The following is a 17765-nucleotide window of genomic DNA, read 5'->3' as shown; positions in this document are numbered from 1 at the left end:
TTTTTATTTTCAATTCAGCCAATTGCCATATAAAGGTGAAGACCCTGAGCCTTGTCCTCTTTAGTTATGTATTGCTGTGTTGAGTGCTCCCCATGTTCTTTTTCTCCCTACTCCACCTTAAACATTCACATCCTCCACCAGTGCTCTGTGTAACTTTTCGCAGGCCTCCACGTTTCATGCAAGGCAGTAGGTTCTGGAGTTGGAAACTACATATCAACACATTGACCAATGTGTATTGAGCTTCCTAGCAGCTGTGCAGTCTTGCAGCCTAGAGGGGACATTGTCACACAGTTACAGTGGCTGGAATGTATAACTTTTTCGAGATTCACTGCAGCAACTTTTCAAGTCACCCTCAAGAATCCCTACAAAACCCACAATCCCTACCGTCCAAAGGAAAGCAAAGGCAGCTTTCGCATGGGAAATTCACCACCTGCAATTTCCCCTTCAACCACACCATTGTGACTTGGAAATGTATTGCTGTTCTTCATTGTCACTGGTTTAAAATCCTGGAATTCCCTTCCTAATAACACTGGTGTACCTACACTACATAGACTGTAGATAGTTCAGGGGCTCACCACTACATCAACAAAATGATGACTTAGCTAGCAACATCCAGGTCTCATAGAAGAATAAATTTTAAAAATTACCACACAGCTTTACAATTAAATTTGAAGTAGCTGGAAGTCAGAACATGTGAATATTTCTCATACACTTTTCAGTAAGCACAATTCAGCTATGCACTGACACTAAAATATTTTAAAACATTGCGCTTAGAGCAATGTGCATTCTTTTTTTCAAATGCAACCTACATAGCCTGCAAATCTAGTGTAGGCGTTTTGTTTGAAGTTAACAACAAAGAGATGTGCACCTTGAATTCTAATGATTACAGCCATAGATCATGGATTACAGACAGGAAATTAACATCCTACTCGCTTTGATAGCATGAGCAACAAATGATGGTGTATTTGTTATTGCAAAAATGGAAGGGAAGAATAATAATTGCAATATTATTTTGGTGAAAAGGCATTCAAATGTATTAAACATGAATAATCCAAAATATTGATAATTGGCAGATCTGATAATTGAATATTACAAAATGTGTTCATTTAGTTCAAACCTGCATAAAAGGAGAAAGATCCAGCTCTTGTTCAGGATTTTGGTCTTTCTCAAAATACTTAGGGGAACAGGAAGCTTTGCTAAAGCTCTCTTTTAGTGTAACACAAGAATGTCAAATAAATTTAAAAAGATAGGAGAAGGCCGATCAACTCCTCAAGTCCATTCTACGCGATCATGGCTGATTTGTCCCACACCTCAACTCCCCTGTGATGTCAGCTCAGCATAACCATCAATTCCTGATATTTCAAAATTCTATGGATCTTATGAAGAGTCATACTGGACTTGAAACGTGAACTCTGTTTCCCTCTCCATAGATGCTGCCAGATCTGTTGACTTTCTCCAGTATTTTCTGTCATTATTTCACAATTTTACCTCCTCTGTGAATATTATCACTGCCCTAGCTTCCACATCTCTTTGATGTTGAGAATTCTAGACAATTGCTACCCTGTGGGAGAAGAAACTCCTTTGCATCTCACTTGTCGCCTTCCTTTGCCATTCCATTTATGCACTGCCCTGTATATAAAAAAGTTGACTCTTTTAAATCTTTCCCCTCTCGCCTTAAATCTGTACCCTCTAGGTTTGGACTCCCTTACCCTGGGGAAAAGACCTTGGCTATTCAGCTTAAGTATGCCCCTCATGATTTTACAAACCCTTATAACCTCAGCCTCCTATATTCCAAGGGGAAAAAAGTTCCAATCTATCCAGCCTCTCCTTATTAATTCAAACCTTCCAGTTTCAGTAACATTTTATAAATTTCTTTTCACCCTTTCCAGTTTAATGACACCCTTCCTATAGCAGGGCAACCAGAAGTGTGCGCAGTGCTCCAAATGTGGCCTTACTAATGTTTTGTACAGCTGTAGCATGATGTCCCAGCTCCTGTACTCAGTGCTCTGACTGATGAAAGCAAGCATGCCAAAGGCTTCTTCACCACCCTGTGTACCTGTGACACCACTTTCAAAGAACTGTGTACCTGCACTCCCAGATATCTTTGTTCGACAATCCTCCCCAGGGCCCTACCATTAACTGTGCAAGTCCTGCCCCAGTTTGTCTAACTGAAATGCAACATCTCACATTTATCCAAATTAAAATCCATCTGCCATTCCTTGGCCCATTAGATATTCCAGGTTTGGATGCACAAGCACCTTCTACAAGCAGAGATTTTCTGAAAAGGAAAGGTTAAGAAAGTTGGGCTTACACTCTTTGGAATTTAGAAGAATGAGAGAAGACCTTACTGAAATATATAAAATTTTTAGGGACTTCACAGGAGATGTGTAGAGAGGTTGTTTTCACTTGGAGAGTCGAGGCCAGAGGTTAAGTTCTCTGATTAAGAGGTCTCCAATTTAAAGCAGATTAGGTTTTCTTTTCTCCTGAGGGTAGTGAATCTGTGGAATTCTTTACCATAAAAGGCTGTCATGGCTACACTATTAAATATATTCAAGGCTAAGATAGACAGATTTCTAGTCATTAAGGGAATCCAGGGTTATGGATATAAGCAGAAGGGTGGAGTTCAGGTCAGTAAGATCACATTGAATGGTGGGGCAGAGTTGATGGGTTGAATGACCTTTTGGACCCAAATTGTTTAGAATCTATTTCAACTCTTGATCTACAAGGTGAACAATTGAAGAGTGGAACCGCTACTGCATTGAAGCCTTAAAGCTACTTGGGGCCAGAATCATTTATTTTGTTTCTGTTTAAAGTAAATGCCAACCAATTATTGTACAGAAGCTAAAGTAGTGAAATTTTCTGGTGTAATAATTGCTGTGTCACTAGCATCCAACAATGAATAGGTTTATTCATAAAACTGTCTTTGGTGCCAGAATAAGAAAAAAACACACCCTGATTCTTAGTCATTCAGAAGGATATACATTTAAAGAGGAAATTCATTTTCTGTAATGGGCCAATTTTCATTTGCAATGACATCAAGCCATGTATTAATACTCAGCTTTTTCTGTTAGCAACAAAGGAGTACTTTACATAAATTGGCTACATTTTTTAAAAAAAGATAAAATGGCAAAAAGTAGACTTCATTTCAAAGAAGTAATAACATGTTCCACTGTATTAACAGACCATGCTAATCAGTAGAAACATCAGATCTCTATCAATCAACTGACTGACTTTTTGGTGAGCCCAGCTCTGAATGAAACAATATTCAATATCTATTCAACGTCCCAAAAGAACATAAAACACTGTATTGGATCATTCAATCAATTTTCAATACCACATTCGAGAAGATTTTGAAATATTCACAATTTTGTATGTCTAAACATCTCAGGTCCAACAGACTTTATTTAGACCAAATTAAAACTGAAAGAACAGCAGATCTGTAAATCGGAAACAAAAATGGTTCTGAGGAAGGGTCATATGACCTGAAACGTTAACTCTGATTTTCTCTCCGCCAAACTGGCATACTTGTTGAACGTTTCCAGCAATTTCTGTATTTATTTAAGTCAGTTTCAAAATAGTAGTTGAGAAATTGTCAACTTATTGACCTTCATTGTGGGAGAAAGACCACAGAACAGAACTGAAACTAGATTAAAGCTTCATTTGGTAGCAGAAGCATGGGGCTGACAAATATTGCCTGTAATGGGAGCACCAAAAAAGTGGTAGTTTTATTCTCCTAGTTTCTTTTCAATCAGAAATGTTGAACATGAGTGAAAAATATTGACCATTTCATTGTGCCAACCAAACATAAAGGAGAAGCTGATAAAATATGTAATTTACACCACCCACTTAAATGTTTGAATTTTAAGATTTTAAAAATGGCCTAAAATCTGATGCTTCAACCAGTGCTGACCATTCTTTGCCATTCAGTATTTGAACTTAGATTAATTGTACACACTGACATTTTATTACTTTACTCAAATTTGTATAGTTTTTAGGTATGTTCAAACTTCATATTATTAAACATCTGTCTAGTTCTTGTCACATGAAAGAAAAGTTCCAAGGCATTTCCTAGTCCAGAAAAATAAGATAAATCGTGAAGCTCTGGGTCAGTTAACAAATGTTAGGCCAATAGAAGTAAGTTACAATTCATTATCGAGCTGTAATGGCGGAGCATTCAAACAAGAGGTATTATGTTTGACAAATTATTCAGGTGTTCGAAAGTTCTTTGAAGATGTGAAAATCAAGGTGGTTAAAGAGGAATCAGTATTTGGATTTCCATAGGCTTTGAATAAGTTGCCACATAATAGGTATGATATTGGGATGTTGGAGGTAATAGCATTGATAGAGAATTTACTAACAAAGAGAAAATGAATCTGGACAAACAATCATTTTTAATTTGGCAAATTGTAACCAGCAGTAATAACTGTAACTGGCCAAGGGTCAGTGCTTCAATTATTTGCAATGTATATTAATTACTGGGATAAATTAATTGTACTGCTATCAAAATTGCTGGCAAGAAAACATTTCTTTGGGAAAGCAAGCTCTGAGAGAATACAAAAAGTCTGCAAAGAGAAGTTGATAAAGTAAATGGGCAAAAAAAATCCTAAGTGGAGTATAAAGTGTGAAAACGCTAGGTTCTCCATTGGTCATGGAATCAGAGTCCTAGAGGTGTACAGCATGGAAACAAGACCCTTCAGTTCAACCCGTCCACGCCGACCAGATATCCCAACCCAATCTAGTCCCACCTGCCAGCACCCGGCCCATATCCCTCCAAGCCCTTCCTATTAATATACCCATCCAATGCCTCTTAAATGTTGCAATTGTACCAGCCTCCACCACATCCCCTGGCAGCTCATTCCATACACGTACCACCCTCTGCGAGAAAAAGTTGCCCCTTAGGTCTCTTTTATATCTTTCCCCTCTCACCCTAAACCTATGCCCTCTAGTTCTCCCCAACTCCAGGGAAAAGACTTTGTCTATTTATCCTATCCATGCCCCTCAATTTTGTAAACCTCTATAAGGTCACCCCTCAGCCTCCGACACTCCAGGGAAAACAGCCCCAGCCTGTTCAACCTCTCCCTATAGCTCAAACCCTTCAATCCTGGCAACATCCTTGTAAATCTTTTCTGAACCCTTTCAAGTTTCACAACATCTTTCTGATAGGAAGGAGACCAGAATTGCATGCAATATTCCAACAGTGGCCTAACCAATGTCCTGTATAGCTGCAACATGACCTCCTGTACTCAATACTCTGACCAATAAACAAAAACATACCAAACGCCTTCTTCACTATCCTATCTACCTGCAACTCCACTTTCAAGGAGCTATGAACCTGTACTCCAAGGTCTCTTTGTTCAGCAACACTCCCCAGGACCTTACCATTAAGGTGTATAAGTCCTGCTAAGATTTGCTTTCCCAAAATGCAGCACCTCGCATTTATCTGAATTAAACTCCATCTGTCACTTCTCAGCCCATTGGCTCATCTGGTCCAGATCCTGTTGTAATCTGAGGTAACCCTCTTCGCTGTCTACTACACTTCCAATTTTGGTGTCATCTGCAAACTTACTAACTGTACCTCTTATGCTCGCATCCAAATCATTTATGTAAGTGACAAACATTAGAGGGCCAAGCACCGATCGTTGTGGCTCTCCACTGGTCACAGGCCTCCAGTCTGAAAAACAACCCTCCACCACCATTCTCTGTCTTCTACCTTTGAGCCAGTTCTGTATCCAAATGGCTAGTTCTCCCTGTATTCCATGAGATCTAACCTTGCTAATCAGTCTCCCATGGGGAACCTTGTCGAACGCCTTACTGATGTCCATATAGATCACATCTACTGCTCTGCCCTCAATCTTCTTTGTTACTTCTTCAAAAAATTCAATGATTTCCCGCGCACAAAGCCATGTTGACTATCCCGAATCAATCTTTGCCTTTCCAAATACATGTACATCCTGTCCCTCAGAATTCCCACCACCGAGGTCAGGCTCACCGGTCTATAGTACCCTGGCTTGTCTTTACCGCCCTTCTTAAACAGTGGCACCATGTTTGCCAACCTCCAGTCTTCCGGCACCTCACCTGTGACTATCGATAATACAAATATCTCAGCAAGAGGCCCAGCAATCACTTCTCTGGCTTCCCACAGAGGTCTTGAGTACACCTGATAAGGTCCTGGGGATTTATCCACCTTTAACCCATTTCAAGACATCCAGCATTTCCTCCTCTGTAATCTGGACATTTTCCAAAATGTCACCATCTATTTCCCTACAGTCTATATCTTCCATATCCTTTTCCACAGTAAATACTGATGCAAAATATTCATTTAGTATCTCCCCCATTTTCTGTGGCTCCACACAAAGGTCGCCTTGCTGATGTTTGAGGGGCCCTATTCTCTCCCTATTTACCCTTTTGTCCTTAATATATTTGTAAAAACCCTTTGGATTCTCCTTAATTCTATTTGCCAAAGCTATCTCATGTCCCCGTTTTGCCCTCCTGATTTCCCTCTTAAGTATACTCCTACTTTCTTTATACTCTAAGGATTCACTCGATTTATCCTGTCTATACCTGACATATGCTTCCTTCTTTTTCTTAACCAAACCCTCAATATCTTTAGTCATCCAGCATTCCCTACACCTACCAGCCTTCCCTTTCACCCTGACAGGAATATACTTTCTCTGGATTCTTGTTATCTCATTTCTGAAGGCTTCCCATTTTACAGCCATCCCTTTACCTGCGAACATCTGCCTCCAATCAGCTTTCGAAAGTTCTTGCCTAATACCGTCAAAATTGGCCTTTCTCCAATTTAGAACTTCAACTTTTAGATCTGGTCTATCCTTTTCCATCACTATTTTAAAACGAATAGAATTTTGGCCCCAAAGTGCTCCCCCACTGACACCTCAGTCACCTGCCCTGCCCTATTTCCCAAGAGTAGGTCAAGTTTTGCACCTTCTCTAGTAGGTACAACCACATATTGAATCAGGAAATTGTCTTATACACACTTAACAAATTCCTCTCCATCTAAACCATTAATACTATTGCAGTCCCAGTCGATGTTTGGAAAGTTAAAATCCCCTACCATAACTACCCTATTATTCTTACAGATAGCTGAGATCTCCTTACAAGTTTGTTTCTCAATTTCTCTGATGACTATTGGGGGGTCTATAATACAATCCCAATAAGGTGATCATCCTTTTTCTTATTTTTCAGTTCCACCCAAATAACTTCCCTGGATGTATTTCCGGGAATATCCTCCCTCAGCACAGCTGTAATGCCATCCCTTATCAAAAATGCCACTCCCCCTCCTCTCTTGCCTCTCTTTCTATCCTTCCTATAGCATTTGTATTCTGGAACATTAAGCTGCCAGTCCTGCCCATCCCTGAGCCACGTTTCCGTAATTGCTATGGTATCCCAGTCCATGTTCCTAACCATGCCCTTCCCTGTTAGGCCCCTTGCATTGAAATCTGGATGCATAGAAAAGCAGAATTTTATTTGAATGAAGTGTTGCTACAGAATACTCTGGCACAGAGAGGTCTGCACATGAAACATAAAAATTAAGCATGCAGTTACAGATCTAGGTTTAATGACTCGGTTTAATATTCAAGGTTGGGCTGACAACTGACAAGTAGCATCTTGCCACATAACTGCTCAACAATGACTATCTCCAGCAAGCAAGAATCTGACCATCACCTTTTGACAATCAATTGCATTACTATTGTTGAATTTGACAGTATCAAAATCCTGTGGGGTTACCATAAATCAAAAACTGAATTTGGCAAACTACATGAACACTGTCAAACCAAGAGCAGGTCAAGGTGAGGAATTTTGAGGTGACTGACTCCCCTCCTGACTTGTTAAAGCCTGCCCACTATTTAAATGGCATATCTCAGGAGTGCAATGGAATACTCCACACTTGTCTGGATGAGTACAGCTCCAACAACATGCAAGAAGCTTGACACGATCCATAACAAAGCAGCCCGACTGATTGACACCACATCCACATCTAGTTCCTCTACCATCTGATGCTCAGGTATAGACACTGCTGCTATTCCACAAGATGTACTGCAGGAATTCACCAAGTCTCCTTGGATAGTATGTTCCAAACCCATGCCCACAACTATCTAGAAGAACAAGGATGCAGATACACGGGAACACCCCCACCTGTAAGTTTCTACCCCCCCCAACAAGTCACTCACCATCCTGACTTGGAAATATATCACTGTCCCTTCAGTGGCACTGGGTCAAAATCCTGGAACTCTCTCCTTAACAGCATTGTGGGTCTACCTACATAAAGTGGTTAAAGAAGTCAGTTCAGCACCACCTTCTTGAGGGCAATTGGGAATGGACAGCAAATGCTGACTATAGCCCATATTTCCTGAATTAAATTTTTAAGCAAGTTAATTCAGAAGGTCATTGGAACATCAGCTTGCATTGTAAGTGAGATAAAATATAACAGCAGGGAACTCTTGCTGCAACTCTGAGGCATTGGTAAAACCAAACCTGGGATACAGTGTACATAGATTCATAGAATCCCTACGGTGTGGAAACAGGCCCTTCAGCCCAACAAGTCCACACCAACCCTTTGAAGAATGACCCATGCAGACCCGTTCCCTTACCTACATTGACCCCTGACTAATGCACCTAACCTAAACATCCCTGAACATTACGCGCAATTTAGCGTGGCCAATTCACCTAACCTGCACATCTTTAGATTGTCGGAGGGAACTGGAGCATCCGGAGGAAACCCACGCAGACACGGAGAATGTTCAGTTTTGTTCTCCTTATTTCAGGAGTTTCATGGCAGACAGTTCAGAAAAAATTGCTAGGTTGCTCCTTATTATGAAGTTATCACATGAGAAAAGGTTGGTCATATTCTCATTCAAATTCATAAGAATTATAGGTGGTTTTATTCAAACATAGGAGGTTCTGTGGGGTTTAACAGTAGATACTGAGAGGAGGTTTGTGGGGAAATCCAGATTTCGGGGCATAGTTTCAGAATTGGAAGTTTTTATTTAAAACAGCAATGAAGAGGATTATTTTTCCCCAAGGGTGGTTAAACATCTAGTTTCTTTACCCTGGACAATGATAGTTGAATACATCCAAAGATGAAAGAGATTCTGAACAATTGAGCAATCAGGGATTATGGGAAGCACACAGGAAGGTAAAGATCTGACCAAAATCAGATTAGCCATAATCTTATTGAATGGTAGTGCAGACTCAAAAAGCCATATGGCTGATTCCATCTATTTTTCATCTTACTAAACAACCTATACCCCATCACTCCCCAATCCTGCACTGGGTGTTTAGCAGCAAGAAATGTAATCAATTTAATGTGTCACTTGCTTTTTAATATGTGACCTGTCTTTTGAATTCCAGATATTTTAAATGATGCTATATTTGATGAAGACCACGATGAGATGGTGATAGTGAAGGATATTGACATGTTTTCAATGTGTGAACACCACTTAGTTCCATTTATTGGAAAGGTAAACAAACTCAAATCGAGCTCACGTTGCGCCACTACATCTATTATAACATATCATAATATTGTCTGCATAGTAGTATGGAATACATTATGATGTGAATCACAGTTCCAAAACCTGACTTGTAACTTTTTGGTAAGGAATGCAAATATTAATTTTCAAAAGAAAATGGATAATTTACCCTCCTTTATCTTGACATTTATTTCAATGCACTTTGAGGAATACAGCAAATGCTGTAGGGCAGATGTCACCAAATTAAACTAGATCGTAATAGGCAGAACTTTGTCCAACCTGACAATGACAGCAATAAATTGCAAAAACAAATTACATAGTTATATTTAACTCATTATGCTCTGGAAGGAAATTTTAAAATTATTATTGTTATAGACTATAATGCCTGAAGAAACCATTCAATAACAATTATATTTTTCCATTTATTCTAGTCTATGTTTTATAGCAAGTAGAAACACATTCTCTTCATTTTCTGGTCAAAGTATGCTTTAAGATTGTATTGTTCTTACAGTTCTGTTCTCCTTGCTCGGCAGAAGGTTTTTTAGTTTATAGACCAGTTTTATTTTACATTTGTTAATAGGGAAAGTAACTGCAGCAGTATATTTAATTACATTGTTCTTGGAGCTTCTTGCTTCAGTTATCATTAATTACTGTTATTCCTCATGCTTTAGTATTTCGCCTCTGTCCATCCTGACTTGAGGTCACTAAAGTTGCTGGAGTGCTATTTATATATTAATAATTATAAATAAAGTTGTGCAATTGAGAATTATTTAGTGAATTTCAAACTGTCTCCTTTTTTTCAGGTTTCAATTGGTTATTTACCAAACAGAAAAGTTATAGGAGTGAGCAAGTTAGCCAGGTAACTAGGCTCAAGTGCCTGTGACAGAGACAGATACAACAAATAGGAGCGATAGATGCTGTACTTTTGGTTGAGTGCTCACTGTTCCAGACTAGATTGGAAATGGCACCCAATGAAACAAAGGCTGCATTTCTCTTACTGTTGTTATCTGTGGCAATACCCTCAGTCTTTGGTTAGACAAAAGACAGAAAACTAATGCTAAAGCTGCTGCAATTGTATGTGCATGTGTATCTTCTTTAATGAAACAAAATGTTATTATTTTAATTTTAAGTACTGAATATTATAACATTTCTGTGCTCAAGATGTACCCATATGACTGTGGGTGTCATTGGCTTGGATAAGTAAAATAATTTTATTGCTGGAATTTTTTATAATTAATGTTTTGCCAAAGACTTGAGATATACAGCACTGGCTGCTGCTAGCTTTAGAAAATCAGTACTGTATAGTTTAGTTCATTTGGCTTGAATTTGAATGAGCAGTTTTCTCTAAAGGCATATTACTCAGAGCTTGCTATTTATTCCAAAGGGCTGCTCATGATTGAATGGTCATTCCATTGCACACATTTGGCCTCATACTGATTCGGGACCCATCACAAAATGTCAGCATCTCTCTTGTCTACAGATACTTCAATTTTGACCTGGCTGAGAATTTTCTTGGTCCCTTCTGTGTGTGGTCAGGTGTAGTCAATGTTTTCTTTCCATCCTGTAGGTGCATATAGGTTATCTACCTGAAAAACGACTCCTTGGTCTCAGCAAGCTTGCCAGGTAAGGACTGATTGACAATGGCTGAGAGTCAAATAGGGCTTAATTACTCCAAATCAATGACATTATTTTGTTTTTCCTTGTACATTCATTCTTAAATTGTAATATTTAAATTTTATTGAAGAAAGTGGAGGATAATGTGTGTTAAGAAGTTATTAATTTATACAGAATAATTAAAGAATGTATTACTGATGATTCTCAAAGTTAAAAACATTTTAGGACTAAACGGATACCTTCTTAGCTTCAAGCTGCATTTGTATTTGTATTGCTTTTTTCTTTAACTATCTATCTTAGTGCAGTATTATTCTGAATAGTTTATTTCTGGATAGTCAGAATTTTGTCTGCTATATTCACCATTCTAGGAGAGTAATAGAAATATCAAACAAGCTGTTCTGCTTTCTTTCTGTAATCACAAATCAATTAGTAATGCAGTCACATATTGCTGGATTCTTAATTTAAACTTTTTAGTATTGAAGTACATTAAAGCTGTATATATTGATCAAACTTGTGACATTTTATAATAAATGTGTGATTCTATTTTGACGAAACCTGCCAAGCCAGTAATAACAACACTTACAATTCATTTCCTAGCTATTGAACAAAATGACCAAAGAGTTTACATTTAAATACCTATTATTAACGTTCAGCCTGACTCACATAAGTATTTTTGTAACCTTTCAGATTTATATATCTTTCAAAATATATGGCGTATTTAAGTACGACTCCTCGTGTTAAAGTATGCTATGCTACTACTAATCAGGGAAAATAAGAGGTATTGCTTTGCAGACAGCTTTAAAATTGAAATATTCCATAGGTTGAAATTCTCCTCAGTTATACATACAGAAAGCTTATACATGTTACATTTAAAAAGGACATAAGGGACAACATTTTCATGCAGAGGGTGATGGTGTATGGGGAGAAAGTGAGGTCTGCAGATGCTGGAGATCAGAGCTGGAAATGTGTTGCTGGAAAAGCGCAGCAGGTCAGGCAGCATCCAGGGAACAGGAGAATCGACGTTTCGGGCATAAGCCCTAACAAGCTGCTGGAGGCAGTGGAGAAGGCTGGTACAATTACAACATTTAAGAGGCATCTGGATGGGGAGATTTATAGGAAGGATTTAGAGGGATATGGGACAAATGCTGGGAAATGGGACTAGATTTATTTAGGATAACTGGTTGGCATGGACAAGTTGGACCGAAGGGTCTATTTTCGTGCTGTACGTCTCAATGACACTATGATGTGTTTACACTTTACAGTCGATACTAAACATAACTTGAGTGACCCAAGTAAACATAAGCTGATTATTCAAATATGATTACATCTGATAAGTGTGACAGAAAGTACAGTAGCTCTAACCATCAAACATGTCCCTACTTAAAGTAAAAATGCTGGTTTTCATGCACTTGAAAAAAATCCTGATTCCATTTGTTACAAAACAATTACTTATCTGTTAATTGTTTTAAATACAGGATGTCAAGTTAGTTTTTTCAGATCACTATTTTTGCATTTCTTTTTAAGAAGCATGCAATTCTTCAATTTACTTATAAGACTGAAACATTACAATCAATGTATATTCAAAAGATAGTCATTTACATTGAAAATACAACAGTGAAGGGCTATATGACTGCAGGAAGATTATTTTTTTTAAAAAAGCACAACTTGTTTCATTAAAAAAAAGAAACTTTTATTCCTTATTATCTTGATATTGATCACCCATGAAGCACTGACATTTTATATGACCTTCAGGGTAGGGGCACATGCACTTCAGTGAGCTTGAAATGAAAATTCACCTGACCAACCAAACCAGAGAATGGAAACCCTTCAACTCCTTTTATTTTACAAAGCTTCTCTGTGACTGAAACATTTTTCTTATGCTTCCATTATCTGTAGAAAATATTATAGGATAATATGATATAGTTCTTTTTATAAACAAAGAAATGTTCAATACCTATCTGTCTGTAATTTTTAGCCATTCAAGTAATGAAGCATGTTTTCACATTTCAAAATATCCTTATTTCAGTCTTTTTATATAGATCGTTAACTCATATGCTTCAGTTTATTTCAAATGAATAACATTAAAGCAAATAATCTGAACTTTAAAACACAACCATATTCAAATAAATCTTTAAAACATTTGGGAATAGTTTGGGTATAAGAGAAGTTTTATTTGTCACAACACATTGAAATATTTCTACTGTGGCTCATGCAAGTGTAACAAGTACAGTAGTAGCTCCAACTAATCAAACATATTTTTACATGAAAGGCTAAAACGATGTTATACCTCACTCTCAAAAACTCTGATGACTTTGATAAGTGGAAACAGTAATCTAATCATTTTTAATGAATAACATATGTTTCAATATACAATGCCAGTTAGTTTGCTGCATTATTACTTTAGCATTTATGTTAAAGAAGTATGTGGTTCCCTAATTTACTCACTGGAATGTCAGACTTAATATTAAAAATAGTGCCTGATTTTCTTTTTCAGAATTGTTGAAATTTACAGTAGGAGACTCCAAGGTAAGTATTACATTTAAAAATGTTATTTAGTATTTATCTTCATTTTTAAATCATTCTAGCCCCATTTTAAAGTGTGATCTTTTTTTCTAATACCAAGTATATGATAACAGTGATAATTATCCAAAATTAGTGGAACCACTGTTTAAATATAAATCACAAATAAACAATCTATCAAAAATGGAATAATTATAATCATTTTATTCTGATGTATGATTATTATTATGGTCTTATACAATTAAAGACATAGGATCAAAAGAAACGAAAGCTGTACTCTGCACTCAAATGGCAAGAATTTTTAAACGATTTGGTCAACAAAATCAGGCTAACGTATCTGTAGAAATATGGGCTTTTCTGAGGGGCCATATTTCAGCTTTGCATAAATGCCATTTTAATTCTGCGTGTTGCACCCAAAAATCAAAGATGCAGAAAAATCCTCAAGACAGTGTGTGTGGAAAACATTCAGAGAAGAGACATTTCAAAATAAAGCCTAACCAAGCAAAATAGAACAAATGTAACAAATATAGATAAAGATTGAAACAAGAAAGACAGGGTCCAATGCCAGGATTTTTGCTGATTCATGATGTATTTAAGAATGGCAGATACATCCCAATTTGGGATTCCTGCACATTCCTATTTGAGTAATTTTGGCTGTTGTTTTTCTTTTACCTGGCAATCATTCAATATTTCCATCAAAATATATTTCCCTCTTACCTTTTCAATTTCAAAAAGCTGTTATCCATAGCAGATCTCTCAATCTTATGTAAATATACATACAAATGTGGAAAAATTTTCAAAGAAAGACCAGGTTGTTACATGGTAATATAAAAGTCAACACAAGTTTCTATTCCACTTCAAACTGTTTATGCTTTGGATGTAGGTTTGCTCACTGAGCTGGAAGGTTCATTTTTGGACATTTCATCACAATACTAGGTAACATCTTCAGTGAGCCTCCAAATGAAACACTGGTGGTGTAGCCCACTTTCTATTTATATGTTTGGGTTTCCTTGAGCTGGTGATGCCATTTCCTGTGGTGATGTCATTTCTAGTTCTTTTTCTCAGGGGGCAGTAAATGGGATCCAAGTCAATGTGTTTGTTGATAGAGTTTCGGTTGGAATGCCAGGCTTCTAGGAATTCTTGTGTGTGTGTCTCTGTTTGGCTTGTCTCCTAGGATGGATGTGTTGCCTCAGTTGATGTGGTATCCTTCCTCATCTGTATGTAAGGATACGAGTGAGAGTGGGTCATGTCTTTTTGCGACTAGTTGATGTTCATGCATCCTGGTGGCTAGTTTTCTGCCTGTTTGTCCAATGTAATTTTGTTACAGTTCATGCAAGGTATTTCAACCAAAACTCTATCAACAAACACATTGTCTTGGATCCCATTTACCACCCCCTGAGAAAAAGAACAGGAAATGGCATCACCATAAGAAATGATGTCACCACAGGAAATTACATCACTGACCCAAGAAAACCCAAACATATAAATAGAAAGCAGGCTACACCATCAGTGCTTTATTCGGAGGCTCACTGAAGATGTTGCCTAGTATAGTGATGGAACATCTGAACCTTCCAGCTCAGTGAGCAAACCTACACCCAGAACCTTAACCTGCGCTACAAATCTTCTCAAAACTCACTGTTTATGCTTTACTTGCTGAACTAAGTGAATTATTTTTGGAGCTCAGCCAGGCATTCATAAAGAGACCATCTGATAGCTGTTAATAGATAGACAATGATGTTCTTTGCTGCTGAGGTGATACTGTGTTGTCTTCCTGGAACAGTTGTTGGCTGAATTCATAGTGTTTCAGATAATTGGATAGTTGCCAAAAAATCTACTTCAGGAATTATCCATGAGTAAAGATGACTGTTGGTGGGATTTCAGCTGAAATGTTTTGCTGAGAGGAATTTCAAAGAAAGAGAGGGGTAACAATGGGCAGGTGTTCTTTGGATAGGTAAAAACAAAACTCCGTTCAAAAATGGTATAATCTTATCCTACTTAAACTGGACCATATGACCATCCTCTTAAAATTCTACAGAATGTATGACCCTAGTTGTGTTCTCTGCTCCTTGCAGGTGCCATAAATGTTGTTGTAATGAATGTCTTTTCCTCAGTAAAATCTCTGTTTAAAAGTTCAAGATATACTTATGAATCTATGATTTTTTTTAAAAAAAATAATTTTAGACTGTATCCTTTAATAACACTATATATAAATAAGCCTCATGGAACAGCTATTACCTGGTGGTTCTATTAATATTTTAAAAATTGTCATAATATAATCAGCAGTTTTTTAAAAAGTGCATAGATAAATATGAAAACTATTTAATGGATAAGTTTTTGTCCTTATTTTAATTTCCAAGAATAAATGATGATGATCTAATATAGGAGGAGAAAGTGAGGTCTGCAGATGCTGGAGATCAGAGATGGAAATGTGTTGCTGGAAAAGCGCAGCAGGTCAGACAGCATCTAGGGAACAGGAGAATCGACGTTTCGGGCATTAGCCCTGAAGAAGGGCTAATGCCCGAAACGTCGATTCTCCTGTTCCCTAGATGCTGCCTGACCTGCTGCGCTTTTCCAGCAACACATTTCCATCGATGATCTAATATACTTGTGTATTGTGATACATATGTCATGGATTTGTACACATTTACTTTGAATAAATTGGGCCAATACAAATTAGGAATTTTTATTCAGAACATAATGAAAATGCATAATTAAATTGTTGTAATATCCCATCTTCACTCAGTAGTTAATCCGGAGCTCATTTCATACAAGTATATTATTTTGCCTGTCAACAGTACAAGAGCGTCTCACCAAACAAATTGCGAAAGCGATCACAGAAGCCTTACAGCCTGCAGGTGTCGGAGTGGTGATTGAAGCCACGTGAGTGTTGAAAGCAGAATTAAGTTTAAAAAAGCAAAGCATTTTTTGTTATTTTTAGTTTTGTGCAATTTTAACAGCTTTAATGAAGTTTAACTTGGCAGAGTATTCTAATTGTTAAAGAGCAGTATATGTAATTTATATCTTCAAAGAAACACAAATCTGCTAATTTCCTTTTGGTTTGTCAATGTAGCAAAGGCTGTGGAGTTGGAAGTAGTTTTTGGAATAACTAAATAAATGTATATAGATCTTTTCAATGTAATATCAAGAGCATTACAAAACAATGTATGATGTGAAGTCAATTATGGAGCTATTCAGTTACCAAAAAGCTTGACAAAGACGTATGTTTTAAGGAAAGCCTTTAAGAAGTGAGGCAGACAGGTAATGATAGGTTATTCTAGAATTTGTGGCTCGACAATTGAAGCCTCAGCAACCAATAGTGGAGCAATTAAAATTGGTGGTTGGACACGAGGCTAGTGTAGAGGAGCATGAATATATTTGAGTGTGTGGTCTAAAGGAGATAACAGAGAAAGGAAAGGGCCAAGGTTGTAGAGGATTTGAAAATCAGAATGAGAATTTTTATAGACATTGCTTTTCTGGAAGCTAATGTAGGTCAGTGATCTAGGAAAATGGAACTTATTGCAAGTTAATCACAAACAGCAGAGTTTAGGATGTAGATCGTGGGAGACCAGTCAGGAGTACATATTAATTATTCAGTTTAGAGGTAACAAAGGTATGAATGAATGCCAAGATTATTCTGAAATCAGCCCCACCATGTGAGTAATATTACGACCAGACAAGGAGATGAAATCTGCTTTTTAATCCCGTCTTGTCAGTCACATCAAATAGCACACAGTCATCACAATTCAATTCAACATAGCTAACTAGAAAGTGAAGGTGCAGAAACCAAGGTTTTCTTGAGTGAAAGTAAAATAAATTTTATTACTTACTAATATGAAGAAAAAAAGTAATAAAAAGATGACATCAAATATACACACAAAAAGGTAAAAGGTTCGAAAGGGTTAGTGGTTGGTGTAGAAAAGGAGAAATAACTTTATGCAGTTGTCATTTGGAGATGCCGGTGTTGGACTGGGGTGTACAAAGTTAAAAATTACACAACACCAGGTTATAGTCCAACAGGTTTATTTGGAAGCACTAGCTTCCACCTGATGAAGAAGCAGTGCTCCAAAAGCTAGTGCTTCCAAATAAATCTGTTGGACTATAACTTGGTGGTGTGATTTTTAACTTTATGCAGTTGAGAAGTCA

The 17765-nt window shown here is 37.4% G+C and overlaps 1 protein-coding gene across 2 annotated transcripts in view; it reads left to right on the top strand.

Annotated features, from left to right (window-relative positions):
- gch1 (GTP cyclohydrolase 1) overlaps positions 1-17765 on the top strand; it is a 43057-nt gene that overhangs the window by 16970 nt on the left and 8322 nt on the right. Inside the window, exons 2-5 of one of the 2 annotated variants that reach the window (XM_043697704.2) lie at positions 9370-9479; positions 10292-10347; positions 13597-13628; positions 16418-16502. In XM_043697704.2, the coding sequence (XP_043553639.1) occupies positions 9370-9479; positions 10292-10347; positions 13597-13628; positions 16418-16502 (283 nt within the window). Of the gene's footprint in view, positions 1-9369; positions 9480-10291; positions 10348-11055; positions 11112-13596; positions 13629-16417; positions 16503-17765 lie in introns of both variants that reach the window. The other variant, XM_043697702.2, reaches the window with a different exon arrangement.

The sequence above is a fragment of the Chiloscyllium plagiosum genome, unplaced genomic scaffold (genome assembly GCF_037043375.1).
Source record: "Chiloscyllium plagiosum isolate Xiang-an unplaced genomic scaffold, Cpla_swu_hap1 HiC_scaffold_8, whole genome shotgun sequence".
In the NCBI taxonomy this organism is placed as follows: Eukaryota; Metazoa; Chordata; class Chondrichthyes; order Orectolobiformes; family Hemiscylliidae; genus Chiloscyllium; species Chiloscyllium plagiosum.
The sequence above is the reverse complement of the archived record's forward strand: the minus strand, read 5'-3'. Positions and strand labels throughout refer to the sequence as shown.